Source organism: Hippocampus comes, unplaced genomic scaffold (assembly GCF_001891065.2).
Source record: "Hippocampus comes isolate QL1 unplaced genomic scaffold, H_comes_QL1_v1.1 scaffold123, whole genome shotgun sequence".
Lineage (NCBI taxonomy): Eukaryota > Metazoa > Chordata > Actinopteri > Syngnathiformes > Syngnathidae > Hippocampus > Hippocampus comes.
The window spans coordinates 1-22,348 of record NW_017804997.1 but is presented as its reverse complement, the minus strand read 5'-3'; the positions used below and the strand labels follow the sequence as shown (position 1 = coordinate 22,348).

The 22,348-nt window shown below is 42.4% G+C and overlaps 1 protein-coding gene across 1 annotated transcript; it reads left to right on the top strand.

Moving 5' to 3' along the window:
• Window positions 1-5,101: 5,101 nt before the first annotated feature.
• Window positions 5,102-21,932, top strand: LOC109530101 (fibropellin-1-like; the record flags this gene model as incomplete). Its single annotated transcript, XM_019893671.1, has 6 exons — window positions 5,102-5,287; window positions 13,345-14,037; window positions 17,332-17,527; window positions 18,941-19,080; window positions 21,559-21,729; window positions 21,819-21,932. Coding segments are annotated over exons 1-6 (1,435 nt in total), but the record flags the coding sequence as incomplete, so codon positions are not given.
• Between the last annotated feature and the right edge of the window lie 416 nt (window positions 21,933-22,348).

The window sequence follows — 22,348 nt, the reverse complement described above, 5'->3', positions numbered from 1 at the left end:
CGATCATGCATGTTTTTGGAATGTGAGAGGAAACCGGAGTACCCAGAGAGAACCCACGCAAGCACGGGAAGAACATGCAAACTCCACATAGAAGGACCGGTGCCCAAAATTGAATGTACAACATTTGCACTCTGCACAATTGTGTAGAATATGAATATAACATTCCTGGTTGTGCTCAAATACTGTATTACTGTACTGTATACTGTAAATGTCTAAACATTCTTAAATATGAGAAATACTCCCTCAAAGTTACCCGATGACTATTAAATCTATTATACACTGCCTAAGAGTTCCTGAGTATCTTTAAATAACAAAATAATGTCTAAAGGTAACCCAAATAATCCTTGGTCTATTCAAAATAGGAGCTTGATTAAAGGAACTTGAATTCTCTTAAAAATCCGAAAAATCAACTCAATAACGACAGATTCAGAATGTACTGAACACATAAAATTGTAATACAATTAATGTATGAAATGTAAGAATTGGATGAACAAAAGATTGAAAACAATTCCAAATGGATTGTACTAGCAACTGTACTTAGCATGTACTGAACAGGATAAAAAAAAAAATAACATGAGATTTTGGCTGCAATCTAATAATGTGTTATATTGCATGTTTTAAACACTGGAAAGTTTTACTTGACTGTAATGTAGTAATTTTTTCACATGCATCGCCATTTGTGATTCTCATAGCACATTTTGAGAATCAATATCTTGTACCTCATCCTACCATTCAAATTATCACTGATTTCACAAGACTAGGTAAGGTAACACAAAGTTTTTACGCCAAGTACCACCTCCAAAAATATCTGGCTTCTTATGTACAGTACCACCATAGTGACCAACATTAAAAGGGTCACGGGTGTGCTGGAGCCTACCCCGCCATTCTTCGGGCAGTAGTTGGGGGACACCCTGAACTGGTTGACAGCCAACCACAGCCTCACTATGAAGTGAAATGTAGAATATGAATATAATAGTGAATAGAATATGAATAAAATATTTTAAAACATTTATTTTATGTGCACACGTGTAAATACTAGTACAGATAAGGTAGTGAGCAAGAGCTTGTCTTGACTTGTGTCTGCGGTGTTCCCAATTTAGCAACGTTTTTGCAATATTCAGCAACTTTTCCGACCCCATGAGCGACAATTTTTTTTCCAAAAAGACACTACCAAAAAAGACAGCAGTGCTCCTTATGTTCGCAACCTTCTTATTTCCTGCACAGTGGAGGGATGAGGGTGAATACGATTTGGCTTACCAACCGACGTTTTTTTTTTTTTTTTTTTTTGGTGGACGGTGGCTGGGGCGGCGTGGGGGATGGGGTGACGTTCCGCCTTCTGTTATTCTGCTGATGCTCACTGATGGACCTCTGTGAAATATTTTTTTTCAGCCAAATGTTGCCTATAACCAGCGCAAAGCATTTTTGCCATCTGTGTCTGTTTTGTTAAACTTTGGAACTCCAGTTGTAGAGGTAGCTATAAGTATTTGGAAATAAAAAGATGTCTCCAAACCCCAATTCCAATGAAGTTCAGACGTGTAAAATGGAAATGAAAACAGAATATGAGGATTTACAAATCATTTTCCAACCTATATTCAATTGACTACAAAAACAATATATTTAATGCTCAAACTGATAAATGTTCATGTTTTTTTTTTTTTGCAAATATTCACTCACTTTAAATTTGTTTCCATTCTCGCATGATGTAAAGCTTCAGTTGCACACCCGAATGAGGTGTCCTTTGTCACATTTTGTCGCCACGCATCTTCTATGGGGACTACTGCATACCAGTCTTGTACTCTCACTCTTTTACGAAGAAGCCATACTGTTGTAAAACGCGCAGAATACTTAGATTTGTATTGCTGAAATCGGCAGAGACATCTCTAAAAATAAGTTGTTGGATGGCAGCATAATTTGCTCCAAAACTTGTATGTACTGTTCAGCATTAATGGTGCCTTGACAGATGTGCAAGTCACCCATGCCACCTTCATTTCAAACTGTGTGCTGAAAACAATCTGAAAGATCCTTTTCCTCATTGATCAGGAGGATACGACATCCACGTTTTCCATAATTAATTTGAAATGCGGGCTCGTCAGCCACGGCACAGTTTTTCACTTTGCCTCAGTCCATCTCAGATGATCTCAGGCCCAGAGAAACCGATGGTGTTTCTGGATGTTGTTGATATATCGCTTTTGCAGTACATGGCTGCATGAGAAGTTGTTTGTTTTTGGTGTTTATCTTTAGAGATTTCCCCTGGTTCTCTGAATCTTGACCATGGATGATTAAATCATTCAATTTCTTGTAATTCTAAGTTGTGAAACATTCTTCTTCAACTGTTGTTGCACTTGCTCACAAAGTGGCAAACCTCATCCCATCCCTGGTTGTGAACAACTGAGCCTTTTGTGCATCCTCCTTTTCAGCATTCTCTCAACTTCCCAATCTTTAGTTGCCCCCGTCCCAGCTATTTTGGAATGTGGTGCAGGCATCAAATTCAAAATGAGATATTTGCAAAAGAACAATAACATTCATCAGTGTGAACATTAAATATCTTGAATATCTTGTTTGTAATGTATTTAATTGAATATGGTTAGAAATGACGTGCAAATATTGTAAAATATTGTACAAATTCTGTTTTTAATTTACATTTTGCAGAACATCCCAATTTTAGTGGAATTGGGTTTGTACATCAAGAAAAAAAGAAGAATATTTAGCTTATATACTTTTCACAATTATAAAATTCCTCGTCTCACCCGTTGGGTGGTGTCCGTCCCCCATTCAGCTCGCGTCCTCTACTAGAGGCCAGGAAGCTTGAGAGTTCTGCGCAGTATTCTTGCTGTTCCCAGCACTGCGCTTTTCTGGACTGAGATGTCCGATGTTGTTCCCGGGATCTGTTGCAACCACTCAGTTTGGGGGTCACTGCCCCGAGTGTTCCGACCACCACAGGCACTACTGTCACCTTTACCTTCCAGGCTCTCTCCAGCTCCTCTCAGAGCCCTTGGTATTTCTCTAGTTTTTGTGTTCCTTCTTTCTGATGTTTCCATCACTTGGGATCCCTACATCAACTACAACGGCTTTCCTCTGCCCTTTATCTATTATCACAATATCTGGTTGGTTCGCCATTACCATCTTCTCAGTCTGTATCTGGAAGTCCCACAGGCTCTTCACTCGGTCATTTTCCACCACCTTTGGGGTTTTTTCCCATTTTGACCTTGGGGTTTGCGGTCCATACTCCGTTTTAGGGTGGTTCTGTTTGTGACCAACAGGTGGCACTGTAGAATTCTTCTTGCAGGTGTGCCACTATAGGTGTGTCACTGCAGGAAGAGCCCTACAGTGCCACCTGTTGGTCATTGTGTCATTAGTTCATTCATTCATTCATTTTCCGATCCACTTTATCCTCACTAGGGTCACGGGGGAGGGGCGGGGGGTGCTGGAGCCTATCCCGGGGTAGTAGACGGGGGACACCCTGAACCAGTTGCCAGCCAATCGCAGGGCACACAGACGAACAACCATCCATGCTCACACTCCACTCACACCTCGGGACAATTTTGAGTGTTCAATCAGCCTGCCATGCATGTTTTTGGAATGTGGGAGGAAACCGGAGTACCCGGAGAAAACCCACACACACAAACATGCAAACTCCACACAGGGAGGCTGGAGCGGGGATTGAACTCTGCACTGTGAGGTCGACGCGCTAACCACTGGACCACCGGGCCGCCCTCATTAGTTAATGTTTCTGTTAAAAGGACTCCCTGCCCGACCTGTCGAGGTCGGGTCATTGTGTTTTGTCACTGTGTTTGTCTTTGTGTCCACCTTACTTTGTATTTTTTGTTAAATACATTTTGTTCAGTCCACCCTGCTCTTCCCTGCCTCCCTACTTTTTGGGGTCCTACATTATCAACTCGCAAATCCCCTAACAGTATTGTAGTTTTTGGGTAATCTTTTGTTTTTCACTTATCCTTGTCTATATTTGTGGGGTCCCATTCTTACCAATCCTCACCGGAACCTGACAGAATAATGGATCCCGTAGACTCAGATAAGAAAATAAAAGCTTTAGCCAGCCAAGGACGACCGGTGCGACAACGAGACCTCGCTTGTGGGGTTCCATGACGCGGCCACCCTGCTGGCTCAATGGTTTGAGGTAGTCATGTCGAGCATTTGGGAACCCGAAGGACACCACCCTCGGATACCCGAGCTGCAGCCATCTGGGTGTATCCCACCCCCGGTCCGCAGAGTGCTCAGTCTTGTGGAGTGCTTTAACAGCGCTCCGTAGCAGCAGCTTGCCATCCTCACGTCCAAGAATCAAGGCGAGTGGAACCACCAACACCGCTGGTGCTGGTGGCTTCTGTTTCAGCCATTCAAAGTTCCACAAGCTGTAGTCCTCCTCTGGTGATGCTGGGCTGGGAAATACAAACAACAGCAGAGATGAACCAGTGGGGAACAAGCTTGTTTGTCCCCAAATTTCCACTTGTTAAAATTCTATTTGAACTTGTTTAGACGTGTCACACCTCTCAAACCTGTCTGTCACTTTCTCAACTCCTTGAATATGCCGTTTAGCACTGTGGAGGCTTCTTTACATCAGGCAAGGCAGACATATTTAGGACTACCTTTCGGCTTGCCTCTCCCCCCAAACAATGTATGAAGTCAAACCCGCCGCTCTGTCTCTGCCTACCAGAGAGCTGAGCACAGGGGGGAGGTGTGTGTGCGTGTGCGTGTGTGTGTGTGTGTGTGTGTGTGTGTGTGTGTGTGTGTGTGTGTGTGTGTGTGTACAGACAGCTCTGTTTGTGTCAGAGCTACATCGCTACAAGAAAAAGAAAAAAAAAAACACAACCTTGTGGAAAATTATCTTATGTGGTATCTGGCAAACTATTCACACATTTGGATTAATTAGTAGTTCATTTGTCACTTTTTAATCTTTCAGTGTTTACAAAATGAATAAAAAAAGATACTTTTCACCTGACACCGATGGAAACAAAGAACGAGAATCGGTGTGAACGGTTTAACCAGCTCATGTCTTCCAGTTAGCCTGTCATGTCTAATTCTACTCCAGACTATGTGGCACTGGATCTTAAGACCTGGGCTGTGCTTACTGGCAGTTCGACAAAAGCAGTATGTTCTTTGCCTGCCTATTCGCACAAGGTGACAGTAACAAACAGGAAATCTCTCCATTTAATGTCAGGATTACAGTATCACCGTTTTTATAATACCCTCATCACATCATGTAAAATGGATTTTGGGAAGGCGTATTTTAATCTTAAGACTCTGTTTTTGACAACGATGATGTTCAAATGGGGTGAGTAGAGGCAACTTGGTTGTATTTTAATTTGTTTCCTGAGTGTAACCATTACTTTGAAACATATATTGCAAGAACAATTTAATCTTGAAGCCTGTCTGTCTGTAAACCTATTGTGTTTAGCTTGCATGTATTAGCATTATTACTGAGTAGATTTAATCTTCATAAGGGGTGGCACTAAGTAGTCACTATCAACTTGGGCTGTGAACCAGACGCTCATGGTTGCTTATGCTCATAGTCTCCGATCACAAGATGGATCAATATGTCTGTTTCATTAACTTGTTTATTTACTGTATACTTGTGTATTATTTACTGAGCAGCAGTAGAAGTATTGTAAAGCATTTTTACCAATGTTTAGTAATCTTTAGAATGCCGCAAGGAAACAAGGCATGGCTGAAAAAAGGAGTGTAATTTGAATATAAAACATTTACCGGTACTGTTGTATACATTAACAAGCAAGCAGAATGTGTGTGGGTTTTTTTTTTTTGTTTTTTTTTCCAGGAATGTAGCTGCTTTCAAAAAATTACTAGGAACAAAAAAATACTAAACACTTTTGTTAGGACCTTTTCAAAATTCTTATAAGAACAAGATTTATGAGTGGTAACTCCTGCACGGCAGAATGAAGTCAACTGTGATGCGGACTTTGTAACGTGGTCTTCGACTGTATTGATGGACATGGGAAGCGTTATGTCACTTTACGTTACATTTGCATACCATATTTTCCAGACCGTTAGGTGCACTGGAGTTTTCGGCACAATATCAATAAACGGGTCTATTTTATACATTGTCATACATAAGGTGCACCAGACTATAAAGCACATTATCTGTATGAAGAATTGTATGTCACATAGTTTATTGTACTGTATGTTTATTTGATAAATTTAGCGATATTATGCTAGGTTCAGACTGCGTCTTGCATGCTTTTGTTCACTGTCCAACCACACGCCAATTCCTTCAAGTGGAGAAGAGAAGGGGCTCTTTTGACAGATGAAAAAAGTTTGAACACCGTTTATTAACCTGGTGACCAGTGGTTGTGTTATTATATTGACTGCAAAATGCTATCTTGCTTGACAGTTCAAAAGCGGTAAACGTGTGAAATCACTAACCAGATTTGCCAACTTTCTCATTCGGCATTATCCAAACCTGCAATTTTTTTTCCTCTATCCTGGTATCTACTGGAAGCTGGCTGTGACATTTTCCTCTGTGTCCAACAGACCATAATGATAGTGTCCCACAATGTCCCACAACATTGAAAACGTGAAGCCAGAATCACTTGGCTTGCGTTCGGTCTGACCGCAGCATTAGGCTAGTACGACTACCGGAATTTGAATTCAATATTATTAATTGAAAAAACAACTCTGCACCAAATTACAAAGCAGACTGACGAGTTTTGAGAAAATTAAAATAGGTTGCTTACAATCAGGAGGAACATTATATTTCCCCATTCAGCCAACTCAAGTTGAATTGCAGGGTCAGAGTGGAAAAACAAGGCTTGTTATTGGTGAAGAAAATCCCAATGCAAAGATTTGTGGCCCTCCAAATGTCTTTTTTGTGTGGGTTTTTTAATGTAATTGTTCTGAAAATCATTTTTAAAAATACACATCTAATTACAATAATCTTTCTAAAATATTCAGTAAGAGTGTTGCATTGTTGTAATTCTGAATTGAATGAAATAGAAATTCATAAGAATAATAGGATAAAAGTATGTAACGGAGAAATGTGAGTCAATAACCTTAAATTTAAATCATATATGCTAGCCATTCTGTCATGAGAAGATTAGAGCAGCAAGGGGATTGTCCTGAACGGCAACAGGGATTACAACATGAAGAGGCTGCACAGGTCAAGGAGGCCAACTAACCTGCTTTGGCTCAACTCAACTCAACTGTATTTATAGTGCACTTTAAAACAACCACCGCGCTATATACAAACTGCTGTACATGGAGCAAAATAAATATAACAACAAATGAAACAGTAAAACTAAAATCAAAATTCGTATTAAGATGAGTTTTGAAGATGGGCAGCGAGGGGGCTTGCCCAAAATTTAACTATTCATCCATTTTCAACATCGCTTATCCTGAACAGGGTTGCGGGGAGTGCTGGAGCCCGTCGCTGCTGACGAAGGGAAAAAGGCAAACTACACTCTGAACTGGTCACCAGTCAATTACAGGGCAAACCTGAAATTTTGTGGGAGGTCATTCCAAAGAGAGAGACCGGCATCGGAAAAGGCTCAATTCCATCTGAGCCTTCGCTTAGTCCTTAGTACCTCTAAAAGTGTCTGGTCTGCAGACCTGAGACTCTGGTGCGTAGGGGTGGAGGAGCTCAGCAAGGTAAGATGCCATTTAAAGATTTGAAAACAAATAATAGAATCTTAGAAAGAACTCGAAAATGCACAAGGACCCAATGAAGGAACGCCAGATCGCATGGATGCAGGATGTCTTTGCTGTGAGGTTGGGAATAAATTTGTCTGTAAAATTTACCATTCCCATACTGCACATTGTACATGTTTTGTCTGTTGGTCTTGTTATGTTCAGTATCCCTTTTATTTTGTCTTGGTTTGGTTGTATGCCTTGTGTTGTAAGTTTGCCCCCAAGGAAAAGGATCTCTTGCACTTCATACTCACACTTGGCTCTGTTGTTTCAGTCCATACTTTTGTACGCGCTCCATTACCTTATAAAGCCTCTGGTTGTGCTCTTGGAGAGTCAAGCCCCATACGATAATGTCATCGACTCCCCCTAAGCCTTCAATATTTTCCATTGCTCTGTGGAATATTTATGGTGTAGATTTTATTCCAAATGGCGGTTAAGAGCGACACGGTGAAGGAGTGGTTAGTACGTCCACCTCACAGTGCAGAGATCCAGGGTTCAATCCCGGGCTCTGGCCTTCCCGTGTTGAGTTTGCATGTTCTATCGGTGCCCGCATGGGTTTTCTCCAGGTACTCCAGTTTCCTCCCACATTCGAAAAACATGCCATGGTAGGTAAATTGAGTTCCTTTAATTGTCTGTAGGTGTGACTGTGAGTGTGAATGGTTATTTGTCTGTGTAACCTGCAATTGGCTAGCAAACAGTTCAAAGTGTACCCCGCCAGCTCCCCAAAGACAGCTGGTTTAGGCTCCAGCATGCCCGTAACCCTCGTGAGGATAAGCAACCTTGGTAATGGATGGATGGATGGAATCCTTTAATAGTGTTATAAAGTGTTCTAGCCATATGACAAATTGGGTATTCGGTCACATACAATACCAGTTAGGTTTATCAAAGGTGCAGTATTTATTACTGCACTCATCCAGTCTTAAATGCCAGAAACCTTGTGAAGCTTTAAGTTTTGTGAAATAGGTTGCTCTTACCATTTCACTGATTTCACCATTTTTTCTCATGTGGGTATTTGGTAGTACTCATGCTTGATTTTTTTAATTTCGATCTTTTAGGCCCATGCATGTTCTCAACTCATCATTTTTTCAGACAACCTGGGAGTTGACCCATTCAGTAGCCTCCTGTCCAGTTCTTTTCTTTTGCTGAAAAATGTACAGAAGTGGCAAATCAGGAACAGAAAGTAACCACAATTTGGCTTTTGCCACGGGTGCTCCTACTCAACCGACAGTCTCCCGGGATACTTGTCTTATTTTGTATGTAAAGGGTATTGTACACAAAACCTTTGAACACAGAAAAGTTTGGGCCAATAACAGTGTCACATTTTGAGTCTGTCTCAGCAGTCTTTGCTTTTCACAGCTCTTGTCACCCAAAAGTGATTCACAATTGTCAGTAACAACCAAAAATTGTACATTGTGCACTGTTACCTTTAACATTGACATTCAATTTACAGGTACCAAAGCACTTCATGGGTGTCCATTGCAATCTTTCAACTCTTTCTGTGTATTTTTGGCATTACCTGCATTTCTCTTACATCGGACATGCTATAGACATTTGCTTTTGCACCATTGTCCAGTCTCATAATTATGAAATTCCCTTTAATCAGCAGGTAAGTGATCATCTTGTCTTCATTTGTGATGCTGCTGAGTTTTTCTCCTTCATTTTCCCAGTTAATGAGGTCAAGATAGAAAGTGTCACTTAAATCTGTGTCATTCACTCCATTTAACATTCGCCTCACTTTATTTCTTCGTGTTTGGTGAAACCGATTTGAAAAATAGCTTTTTTTCCAAAGCTACTACCTGTCTGAATGTAAATGATGAAAATAATAGTAAATATAGGACGAAATACAGTAGTCATTGCGGGGTGTGGGCAGTGGAAGCTGTACAACACAGCCAGATTCCAACAGCGGGACAGAGCCAAAAAATTAGCAAGTTTGGAATAGGTGGCGCGTTGTGAACGTAGCATTACCATATTCATTATTGTCGCATCGCCACTCTGAATTATTAACTGTTGCTTATTAGTATTTCAACACTAGTGGAAACTTTAAAGAGATCAAGGACTCTGCGTCATTTTCATAACTGTCGTTATTTTACCACGCTACTGGTCATTCACAAGCAAAAATGGGGCAAGGTTCACGTCTTTGTGAACAACTACGTGAGAAAATTGTCGAACAGCTTAAGGACAATGGTCCTCAGTGTATATCCATCCATTCATCCATCCATTTTCCAATCCACTTATCCTCACAAGGGCCGCAGGGGGTGCTGGAGCCTATCCCAGCTGTCTTCAGGCAGTAGGCGGGGAACACCCAGTTGCCAGCCAATCGCAGGGCATGCAGAGACGAATAACCATCCGCGCTCACGCTCACCCCTAGGGACAATTTTGAGCGTTCCATTAACCTGCCATGCATGTTTTTGGAATGTGGGAGGAAACCGGAGTACCCGGAGAAAACCCACGCAGACACGGGGAGAACATGCAAAGCCCCCTCAATGTACAATTCCAAGAAATTTCATTTCATATAGACCATGGATGATTTCATCATCCATGGTCTATAACAGGGGTGGCTAACCCGCGGCTCGCGAGCCGCATGCAGCTCTTTGGCTGGTTCAATTCAGCTCCCGGGCTTTCACACAATTGTCGAAAACGCCTCGGCGACGGCGCTGCCATTAAAACAACGGTGCTTAATACATGGAACGTACTACGTCAGCCTATCACCAATCCCATTACTTGATTGACATAGAGGGCAACCAATTAGATGACTGAATCACTGATTGACATAGAGGACAACCATTCAGATGACTGAATCACCGCTCATGCGCAGACAAAGGGACATACTTCGAGGACAACATGCATAATACTACAGCAGTGCAGTGTTTTGAAGGAACACTTGTGCTAGTGTTCCTTCAAAACAAAAAAATAAAAAAATGAAACGCCAGTGCACAATGTCACTTTTTTCCCCATGTGCTTGATGTGAAGTTGTGTTTTGAATTTTTTTTTTTAAATGAAGTTTTCTTTTCAATTTAAAAGGGAGAGTGTTATATGTCTGTCTGTCTATATGTCATCTGTCCTGTATGTTACACATACATACAGCACATTTGACAATAAAGTTGTATTCAATTCAATTCAATTTATGTTCGGGCGCTCAGGCTGTTGGTCGTCATTGCGTGCATGCATACGTGCACGAGTGCATGGTCGTGTGCGTGTGTGCGCGTGTGTGTGTGTGTGTTCATATGCTTGCACATGTGCAATCGGATCGATTGTGGATGCTTGCACGTGTGCGATCGGGTCGATTGTGGGAGGTTGGTGCTCCAAAAGTCGATCTTTGGGCAAAAAAGTGTGTGTGTGTGTGTGTGTGTGTGTGTGTGTGTGTGTGTGTGTGCGCGCGGCTCTTTGCAGTAACACAGACAAAAAAAATTGGCTCTTAGTCTCTGACTGGTTGGCCACCCCTGGTCTATAATATCATCAAAGATGAAGAAAATTTGGAGAAATCACAGCATGTAAGTGGCAAGGTCGAAAACCACAGATTCTCATCCTCAGGCATCCCCAGTGGGACGTCTGTACTGGCAAATTATTAGGTACACCCCGAATTCTCATCCCGAGAGTCCTCTGGTGGGTTGGCCATGTTGGCCAAAATATTAGGTGCACCCCGGATTCTCATCCCTCACCGTCCCCAGTGGGTCAGCCATACTGGCCAAATCATGAGCAACACCCTGGATTCTCATCCCTCAGCATCCCCAATAGTGTGGCCATATTGGCCAACACACTAGGAACACCCCAGATTCTCATCTCGAGATTCCTCCAATGGGTCGACCATGTTGGCCAAAATATTAGGTGCACCCCAGATTCTCATCCCTCAGCTTCCCCAGTGGGTCGGCCATACCGACCAAATCATTAGCAACGCCCCGGATTATCCCAAGACATCCCCATTGCGGCGGCTATATTTGCAAAAATATTACATACACCGTGCCACTAATGGCGTAGTGGTGCACTTGTCTGACTTGTGTGCGGGCACCGTGGGATCAGTTCCCACTCCGCAAAGGTATGAATGGTTGTTCATCTCTATATGTGTCATGGTTTGATCTTTTTGTTTCAGTTCCGGCTGAAGTGGAAGGTGTTCCCTGCAACGGTGCACCTGTCTCTTGTTGCAGTCACTGGACTTTATAAGGACTCCGACGACGGCTGTTCTTTATCGGATTATTAATTTTGCTCGCTTTTCATGCTTCAAGTGATTGTTTTCAAGACTCTTGTCCCTGCTCATAGTTCACTTTCGTCCGTGTTGATCTCATTTTTGTATGTTTTATCGCATCATGTTGTTCTCTTCAGTTTGATTTCGCATTATTGAACTCTTTTGCAATTTAGTTTTCTAGTGTATTCTTGTTTAACTATTACATTGCCATGTTTGCTCTGTGTTTTAATGGCTCTTTGTTGCCAGTGACCTTTGTTTGTACTTTGTCGGTTCTATGCTTTTCTCTAAATAAACACTTTTTGTTAAACCTTTATCAATGTCTACGTGTGTGAGATCTCATCATCATTTGGGGCATACCCGAGCCTTGTCAATGTTCCCTGCGACTGAGTGCCGACCAGTTCAGGGTGTAGTCCCGTCTTCGGCCTGAAGTCAGCTGGGATAGGCTCCAGCACCCGCCTGCGACCCTGTTCAGGATAAGCAATGATGAAAATGGATGGATAGATGGATTGCGTATACCTAAGATGCTTCCTTCCTTGCTTTTAATTTCCTACCTTGATTACTTGTTTTCTTGCTTCCTAGTTTCCTTCCTTCCTTCCTTCCTTCATAGATCCTTGCTGCCTTGTTCCCCAGCTTTCTTCCTTCCTTCTTAGTTTCCTTACTTCCTTCCCTGTTTCCTGGCTGCCTTGTTTTCTAATTTCCTTGTTACCTTGATTACTTATTTCCTTGCTTCCTAGTTTCCTTCCTACCTTCCTCGCGTCATAGATGCTTGCTTCCTTGTTTTCTAGCTTTCCTCGTTGCTTCCTAGTTTCCTTACTTCTTTCCTTGTTTCCTGGCTTCCTTCCTCACTTGCTTCTTAGTTTCCTTGCTACCTTATTTCTTTGCTTCCTTCTTTCTTTGGTTCCCAGTTTGCTTGCTTCTTCGTTTCCTTGCTACCTTATTTCTTTGCTTCCTTCTTTCTTTGGTTCCTAGTTTCCTTGCTTTCTTATTTCATTGCATTCTTGCTTCCTTAATTCATAGTTTCCTTTTTTCTTCGCTTTGCTCATTTTTTCTCATTTGGACAGTGACCCCTTGAGGGTCTGAGGAATAGGCAATTCCAAGTCTAAGCATGAAATCTTTTTACAATAAATTGACTGGGCAAGCATTCACAAAGTAAAAATGCAAATTTGAATTCGAGGTGGGCACCAACACAAGGCAATGAAAGTTATCACAAAATCAAATTTAACAACAATTACATAATTGCACCTTATCTTGGGCGAAAATGGTCATTCACATTTTTTATCATAGAATGGCTCTTTAAAAATGGGCATCCTTTCTTAGAGTAATAAACAGAATTTCCAGTAGCATAAAATTAACTCGCAAGAAGCATTGTTATAATAGAGACATAAGGTACAAAACAAAAATCCCGAATCTTGAAATCAATTATCTTGGTCATTGAATTAACCCACCAGAAATGTTTACATTGAATTACCATGTATGGGATTGGTATCTCGACTCTTCCCTTTCTTTTTCAGGAATCTTCTGCACAGCCGTACCTGAAAAATGCCTGTCTGCACCTTGTCAAAATGGAGCCACCTGTGTGGACACAACGGATGATTATGCTTGCATTTGTGTCAATGAAGGAGTGAGATACATGGGCAAAAATTGTGACCAACTCTATGATGCTTGTTCCTTTGCACCATGTGAAAACTGCATCAGCACTCTTGGTATGCCAGAATACCATTGCATCTGCCCAAGTGGCCTATCGGGTGATAACTGCGCGGAGGAGATGGACGAGTGCCTGAGTAGCCCCTGCTCTGAGCCACGTTATTTGTGTGTAGATCAACTCAATGGATACTTCTGCAGGTGTCCCGCTGGTTATGGAGGGCCAAGATGCCACCAACGTGTAACTGACTGCATTGACGAACCCTGCATGAACAATGGGACCTGCATTTTTCACCCACAAGGCTTTGAATGCCAATGTGCACCAGGATATGAAGGAAAAACGTGTGAGGAGGATATAAATGATTGCTTGTCGGAGCCTTGTCAAAACGGTGCTCTCTGTATTGATGGAGTGGCAGAGTTCCATTGCTTCTGTGTGCCAGGTTTTCAGGGCCACACCTGTGAAATTGACATCAATGAGTGTGCATCAAGACCATGTGATAACAATGGTACTTGCATCAATGAAAAGGACCACTATACGTGTGAGTGCCTCATGGGCTTTGCAGGTAAATCAAAATTTAGACACAAACATTCACAGGATACTCACACTTAAAGTAACTGTAATACAAAATGTGTAATATGCAGGCACAATCTAATATTCATGCATCCATCCATCCATCCATTTGTTTAACGGGGTCAGGTTGCCCTGACATCCTTCTCCACAGCCACTCTGTCTAGCTCTTCTGGATGCGTGCTGAGGAGCCGGGAGACATAGTGTCTGCAACTTGACCTGAGTCGTCCCTGGAGCCTCCTACCTGTGGAACATGCCTGACAAGGAAGGAATCCACGGGGCATCCTAACCGGATGCCTAAGCAACCTCATATCGCTCCTCTTGATTCAGGGGAGCAATGGCTCTACTCTGATCCACTCCCAGATGACCGAGCTTCTCACCCTATCTCAAAACGAAAGTGTGGACACTCTCGGACGAAACTCATTTTGGCTGCTTTTGGAATCCTGTACTTTTGGTCATCATGGCCTACAGTCCACAAAACACATGTATACAGATTGAGCGAACACTCATTCACCCTCGTGGGATCTGCCGAGGGTGTAGATTGTAGAGCTTGTCCACAAACAAGACAAAAACTACACTGCTCCTCCTAAATCTGAGACTCAACTTCCCAACAGGCCCTCCCTCCAGAACTCCTGAACAGATCTGATCAGGGAGGCCTGATCAGTGTGACCCACCTGTATTTGAAACACACATTACGGTCCACCTTTTTAAAAAGGGAGACCACCACCCTGGTCTGCCAATCTGATGTTCTGTCCCATAGCTTCATTTTATCCACACATAGCGCTCCGCCACCGAGGAGCTTTTTAACCACCTCGGTGACTTCAACCCCAGAGATAGGATAGCCAGCCTCAGACACATCAGACGTGGGAAACTGTGTTGGCGGGACTGAAGAGTTCTCCAAAGTTCACCACACCCCAGTCGAAATCAAGAGTGGCACATCCCTACCATATGAAGTTTTAAGTTTATCGACTGTTTTGTGCATCGGCCTCACAGTGCAGAGGTGCAGGGTTCAATTCCAGCTCCAGCCTTCCTGTGTGGTGTTTGCATGTTCTCCCCATGCCTGCGTGGGTTTTCTCCGGGTACTCTGGTTTCCTCCAACATTCCAAAAACATGCATGGCAGTTAATGGAACACTCTAAATTGCCCCCAGGTGTGAGTGTGAGTGTGGATAGGTCGTCTATGTGTGCCCTGTGATTGGCTGGCAACCAGTTCGGGGTGTACCCCGCCTCATGCCCGATGATGGCTGAGATAAGCTCCAGCATGCCTGTGACCCCCATGAGGATAAGCAGATTGGAAAATGGATGGATGGATGCTTCCCCAGGATGGTGGACCAGAATTTCAATGAAACCTCTGGAAGTTGTTTTCAAAAGCAAAACTCGTCCCATGACCCAGTTTTTACCTTAGTGACTGGCAAAGCTACATTCCGCTTGGCCAACCAGTACCCCTCAGCAAGCATCATTAGGACTCCTTCAGCTTAATGGCATCCCTCATTGTGGACGTGTTGATTGCCACCACAACAAGCACAGACTTGTATGGCTGAATGAGTTCAAGAAAAGACCATTTTTAAATAAATGTGTTTCTTTTTTTCCCCAAATCAAGCTTTGAGGTAACATACATATGTACATTAACATTACCAATAAAAGCTGCGAGCAGCTGTAAAGGGCCCTCACAGGCTTTGCAAAGCTTGGGTACTGGCACGTGGGACAATTTGTAATTCTTAGAAAATGAAGTACAGTACATTAGATTAAAAGCTACATTGGTAAAATGTCAATCACCTCTATTAAAGGCCAAAAATGAGGCAAAATGTCTTCCTTTTTAATTTGCTTTGAAATTTTGACTCACTTTTGACATTTTATAAATTTCATATTCCATCAAAGTCGGTTTTAATCTAATGTATTTTTTTTTTTCTTTCAAAAAATAAAAATTCCAATGTGCCAGTATCCCAATGTGCCAGTGCCTCAATCTTGCTCGGGCTGCGAGGGCCCTTTATAGCTGCTCGCAGATTTTTAGTTATTTTTCTTACATAAAAGAGGGTGACCACCAATTCTGTCCATGCATATAGGTTTTGTAGGCCTCCCTGAGTTGCCTGTGTGCCAAGGTGTCCTGATATCTCCGGGCAGAATTTGGCTCTACAAACGTAGACTTTGATGAGAATTTAACAAAGATTTATTTACACAAAAATGCACAGGACCTACAAAGGACAACAAATGACACTGGTTACACAATAAACCAGGATAAAATGAGGAAAACAATGCTTGCAAAAGGCAAGGACGATTATAAGCAGAAATAACTTATAATCTCAAATCTAGAACACACTTAGACTAACACCAAGACAAAATGTGACGAGAATGTCACAGAGCATAAACATGGAGCGTTCAGAAAATTGCATTTGGAAGGAAGCCATGAGCAAGGAGAATAATTCAACACTGGCTTATCAGCTTGGAAGTCCTTAAATAGTCAGATGATTATGATGCGTGACAGGCGCCCTGCTGGAGGGAACGCCCTCCATTCCAGCTGGAACTTAGAACAAAACAAAACAGAAACATTACACTATAAATTTTCTCTTTGGCTGGTGGGCTGGTTGGAACATTATCCACTCTATGTTGTGGGGTTGTGACAACACACAGTTTGTGTTCCAGTGAGTGATATTAGTCCAAAACTCAAGTATTGGTGTTTGTGTGACACACTCAAAAGACCGGACACCCCATATGGAGAAATGCAATCTGGTTTACTGGATGTGGTCAAGTCCAGTGAGGAAAATCCAGATTCATATATTGTGAAAAACAAATCAATTCTGAGCAGACACGTGACAAAATATTGTTGGGCCAACTCCTCAGGTCACAACTCAGCTGTTTAACTGCACCTTAAAGATAAACAACACTTTTTTGAGGACTAAAGTGTGCATGTTCTGTACGATGAAGACAGATGCTTTTGAAAAGAGGAGTAAGAGAGGTCATCTAGCTGAATGTGGAAGCTATCCCTCAAGAAAGGAAATGGCTTACAACACGACCTTCCTCCTATATACAATTCCATTGTCATTTTGCATGCCATAAGAATCATACCATTTGTGGTTTGCAGCATGTGCCAACCTGGAGCATAAATGTTTGAGTCAAACTCATGATCGTCCTGTCATAACTAGCCTTGTTGCATGAATGGCCTGCTTGGATCAAGATGCGAAAACAGAGTCCAGTCAAGTTGCGATTGATTCAGTGCCCGGAGAACCAATACTAAGGATATTTCTCAAACACTGCCATCTAAAACAGTATCTTGTGTTTCCTTTTCTTAACTAGGAATCAACTGCGAAACTGAAATTGATGAGTGTGAAGTGGATCCCTGCCACAATGGAGGCACCTGCCACGACGGTATTGGCATTTACTCATGTGAATGTCTTCCTGGGTTTGAAGGCATCAGTTGTGAAGCTAACATTGATGAGTGTGCAAGTAAGCCATGTAACAATGGAGGTGGCTGTCGTGACATGGTCAACAGGTGAGGGAATCCTTTGAAAAAGACTTGGTTTTGTTTGTCGTTGTTTATTGTTTGTTTGTTTATTGAACATATATAAAACATACAATAACAGATGACAAAATGCAAACAAAAATTATGAAAGGAAAAATACACTTGGTTTTCTTCGTTTCTATTTACTCTTGAATGTTTTTGGTTCATTGTAAATTATGTAAGTGTATTTTTTGAAAATTAAAGCGGTACAGCGTATGAACAGTGCATCTATAATGCCAATCAGTCAGTCTATCCATCCATCAATTTTGAACACCGCTTATCCTGAACAGGGCCGCGGGGTGTGCTGGAGCCAATCCCAACTGACTTGAGGCGGAAAACAGACAACACCCTGAACTAGTTGCCAGTCAGTTGCAGGGCACCTATAGAGACAACCATTCAAACCCACATCCACATCGTCACTGAGTGGGAACCGATTTCACACTGCCCGCTCGAACAACCATTCACACCCACATCCACATCGTCACTGATTGGGAACCGATTTCACACTGCCCGCTCACAAGTCAGACAAGTGTATCACGACACCATCAGCGACTCAACCAGTACAAAAACCTATCATGAAGCTCTTTAAACTTGGAGCTTTTAGTACGTTACATGTCCCACCTTAATATGAAATTCCCTGTTTATTTAGGCACCCAGTGTTGTGCCAGACAGAGGGGATCGAGCCTTTTTCATTGCCAGTCCATTTTCTATTGGAATGACCTCCCACGAAATGCTCGCCAAGACCCCTCGCTGCCCATCTTTAAAATAAAATCATCTTCACATTCATTTTTGTTCTTTAACTTTTGACTCAGCATGAGACTTGAGTTTATTCTTACTGTTTTTGTGCTTTTTATAAGATATCCTTTATTTGTCCCACACTGGGGAACTTTACAGTTCATCCATCCATCTATCCATTTTCCGATCGGCTTTATCCTCACGAGGGTCGCAGTGGGTGCTGGAGCCTATCCCAGCTGTCTTCGGGCAGTTGGCGGGGGACACCCTGCATCTGCACATACAGATGAACAACCATCCACGCTCACGAACATGCAAACTCCACACAGGAAGGCCGGAGCCGGGATCAAACCCACGACCTCTGCACTGTGAGGTCGAGCGCTAACCACTGAACCACCAGGCTGCCCTTGTGCTTTTTACCGTCTTCGATATTCTATTGTATGACTTATTTCACTCCATGTACTTTACTTTTTATACAGTGGTGGTTATTCCAAAGTACTCTATAAATACCGTTGTGTTGAGTCGAGTTGTATTTTTCTGGGATCGCTCTGTAATTTGACCCTACTTGCCCAGACTCTTCAGAAAATATTTTCTGTACACTAACCACAGTTTCACTTATCTTCCTTTATCTTCAACAACAACCATTTTAAAAATTATTTAAATTTGTTGCAGCTATGAATGTGACTGCGGTGATACCGGATTTGAGGGCGTCCATTGTGAAGTGGACATCGCTGAATGTGCGTCTCATCCCTGCCAACATGGTGCTACGTGCCTGGAGGGAGTGAAAGATTATACTTGCGACTGTTGGCCAGGTACCTGAACTATATGTCAAACACCAAACATTTGCGCAATCACCTTCTACTTAGGTTAGCACGTCAGCTTCACAGTGCAGAGGTACCGGGTTCGATTCCAGCTCCGGCCTCCCTGTGTGGAGTTTGCATGTTCTCCCCGGGCCTGCGTGGGTTTTCTCCGGGTGCTCCGGTTTCCTCCCACATTCCGAATCATGGCAGGCTGATTGAACACTCTAAATTGTCCCCAAGTGTGAGTGTGGGCGTGGATGGTTGTTCGTCTCTGTGTGCCCTGCGATTGGCTGGCAACTGATTCGGGGTGTCCCCCGCCTACTGCCCGAAGACAGCTGGGATAGGCTCCAGCACACCCCCGCGACCCTAGTGAGGATCAAGCGGTTCGGAAAATGGATGGATGGACCTTCTACTTAGATGGACATGTACAGCAGGGCTACGGTGCATGCACATCGGAGTTGTTCTTTTTCAAGTGTTCCTCTGTGGTCTAAAAATGCAGTTTGAAGGGCTCCAAAGTGAAGAAAATCATCCATCCAACCATCCATTCATTTTCCGATCCGCTTATTCTCACAAGGCTCGCGGAGGGTGCTCGAGCCTACCCCAGCCGTCTTCGGGCCATAGGCGGAGCACACCCTGAATCGGTTGCCAGTCAATCACAGAGCACACACAGACGAACAACCACCCACGCTTACACTCACACCTCGGGACAATTTATAGCAGGGGTCTCCAACTCCGGGCTGCTGTCCTGCCTGTTTTCCGGCTCTCCCTGCTGCAACACACCTGATTTAGACAATCAGCTCATCAGCCAGCTCTGAAGCAGCATTAGAACGATCCTGATTATTTGTGATCCATTGATTTTTCTGTGATTACGGCTATATAAATAAATTTTACTTGACTATTATATGGACTCTCGTGATGTTGAAGTTAACATTGTATAGCACCACATCATATGTAAAATTCATCTTGCTAAATAGACTCTTACATTTTTCTAACTAACATTGTGCAGCACCATTTTGGATTACATGTTGCCTACTCAGCATCGATTGCAACCTGGTCATCTCTGGGCCCTTCTCAAGGGTTCTCCCTTTTTCCCCATATGAGGTTTTTGAGTTTTTCCTTGCCCTCTTGGGGTGGCGGGGGTGGAGTGGGTGGAGGTAGATCAGGGAATGTCATAAATATGTGTTTACTGTGGGCTTGTGAAGCCCTTTGAGACTCTTTTCTTGTTAAGGGTTATTATATGAATACCGTATTTTCTGCACTGTAAGGCACTTCAGATTATAAAGCACAGCTTCAATAAATGGCCTATTTTAAAACTGTTTTTATGTGTAGGGTACACTGCATTATGAGGTGCATAGAATAGAAGCTAAAATAGTGGCTGTGGGTGCGCTATGCATCCATTATATGGTACTACTGTACGCTCAAGTGAATACAATACAATGCAGCTGAGAGCCTACAAACCACTGCAGCGGTAACAAAGCTTTGAGAACTGGTCACAAACATGGACATGAAACATATAAATACAAATGGCATTACAAAACAATAAATGAAAGACAAAAGTTATGAAGAGAATTGATTCAACAAAAAGGCACACAGACTTTGTGGGCTCACATTCAGAAGGATCTAAATATCCTTATATATGTCTTGCTTGTCTCCTTCTTCCTTCGTTTAGTCCAGGGGTCGGCAACCCAAAATGTTGAAAGAGCCATATAGGAAAAAAACAAAGACAAAAAACAAATATGTCTGGAGCCGCAAAAAAATAAAAGCCTTCTTTAAAACTTACAATGAAGGAAACACATGCTGTATGTATGTAGGAGACTGGACTGTCTCAGAATTGTTTATGTTATTCATTCCTTTGTTGTGTGTTCACAAATGGCCCCATAGAATTTATTTTGTGATTTCCTCGCTTTATTTTTTGTTTTGGTGCATTATTTTCGCTTTTCTTAGTGTCAGCGAAGTGATCATTAATTTCCGTTTTTCAGAGGCTGTCTTTGAACGCCTCTCAAGTCGAACGAGAAGAGATAAGGCAAGGAGTCGGACGCAGACGTGTCTGTGTTTGTCGAGACTGTTAAAAGCATAAATAAAGTGTATGTTTTAAAAAAACCAATACCACAGCTTTTTTTATAAAGCTCCAGGGAGCCACTAGATGTTGCTAAAGAGCCGCATGCGGCTCTGGAGCATCGTGTTGCTGATCCCCGGTTTAGTCAGTAGTTAACTCTGCTTTTGGTATGATCTTCGTTTTATAATGGCTGCGCAGAGCTCACAAAGTTATTTGTTAGGTGCATTCACCAAGACACATTCAGTCGGGCAGAAAACCCTTTCAGGTTACAATTGGTTCCTGCTAGTAATCACCACTATATGGCCTAGGAACAGTAACAGAGAAACAATTTGTCAATCTCACGTGCTAAGGGCTCGTAGAGGAAGATAATCATCGTAATTTTGATTCACGACAACCACAGTATTGACATTTGATTTTTGTTTTGCTCCATCCAGGTTATGAAGGCACAAACTGTGAGATTGACACCGACGAGTGTGCTGAACATCCTTGTGACAATGATGGGGAATGTTTTGAACGTTCAAATCTGAGTCACTGGGAGCTTGATTGGGAACGAAGCTATGCAAATGCAGCTGGATATATTTGCCAGTGTCAGTCAGGGTTTGCAGGTAAGTGACACAATGAAAAATGATCACCAAAAATACATAACTCTCCTCTCTATGTAAACTTGTAAAAACCTGTACTGTATTGATTACAGGACAGAACTGTACCATTAACATTGATGAGTGTGACTCTGAACCCTGCCATAATGGAGGCACTTGTGCAGATCAAAACAATGGTTATGTTTGTACCTGCCCTGCCGGGTTTTCAGGTAAGAGTTCGAACTGATTTGTACTATTCGTAACTTAAAATGATCCAACAAACACAATAAAAGTTTATTCTTACAGATATGAACGAATTCCCTAAACAACAGAAAATGAGTGCAGTGTATTTTGCTGCCTCGGCTACTCGTGTATTTCTTATTCAAATACAGTACATCTATTTGGTATTATGGATTCCTTTAATAGAGTACATCACGGCATTAAGAGTTTACCAAAAGGAACTTTAGTTTCAGCAGCGCTGCAGAAAAAAGCAACTATAGTCAGGCTAGGGTCTGAGGCATGCTGCAATTTTAGCAAAAAATAAAAATAAAAATAATTGACACCCTTAAAATATTTACGATTTTCCTGTATTAAGACTTCAATGTACTTCAATTTTCAACAAGATGGAGCACTGCCCCATTGGCAT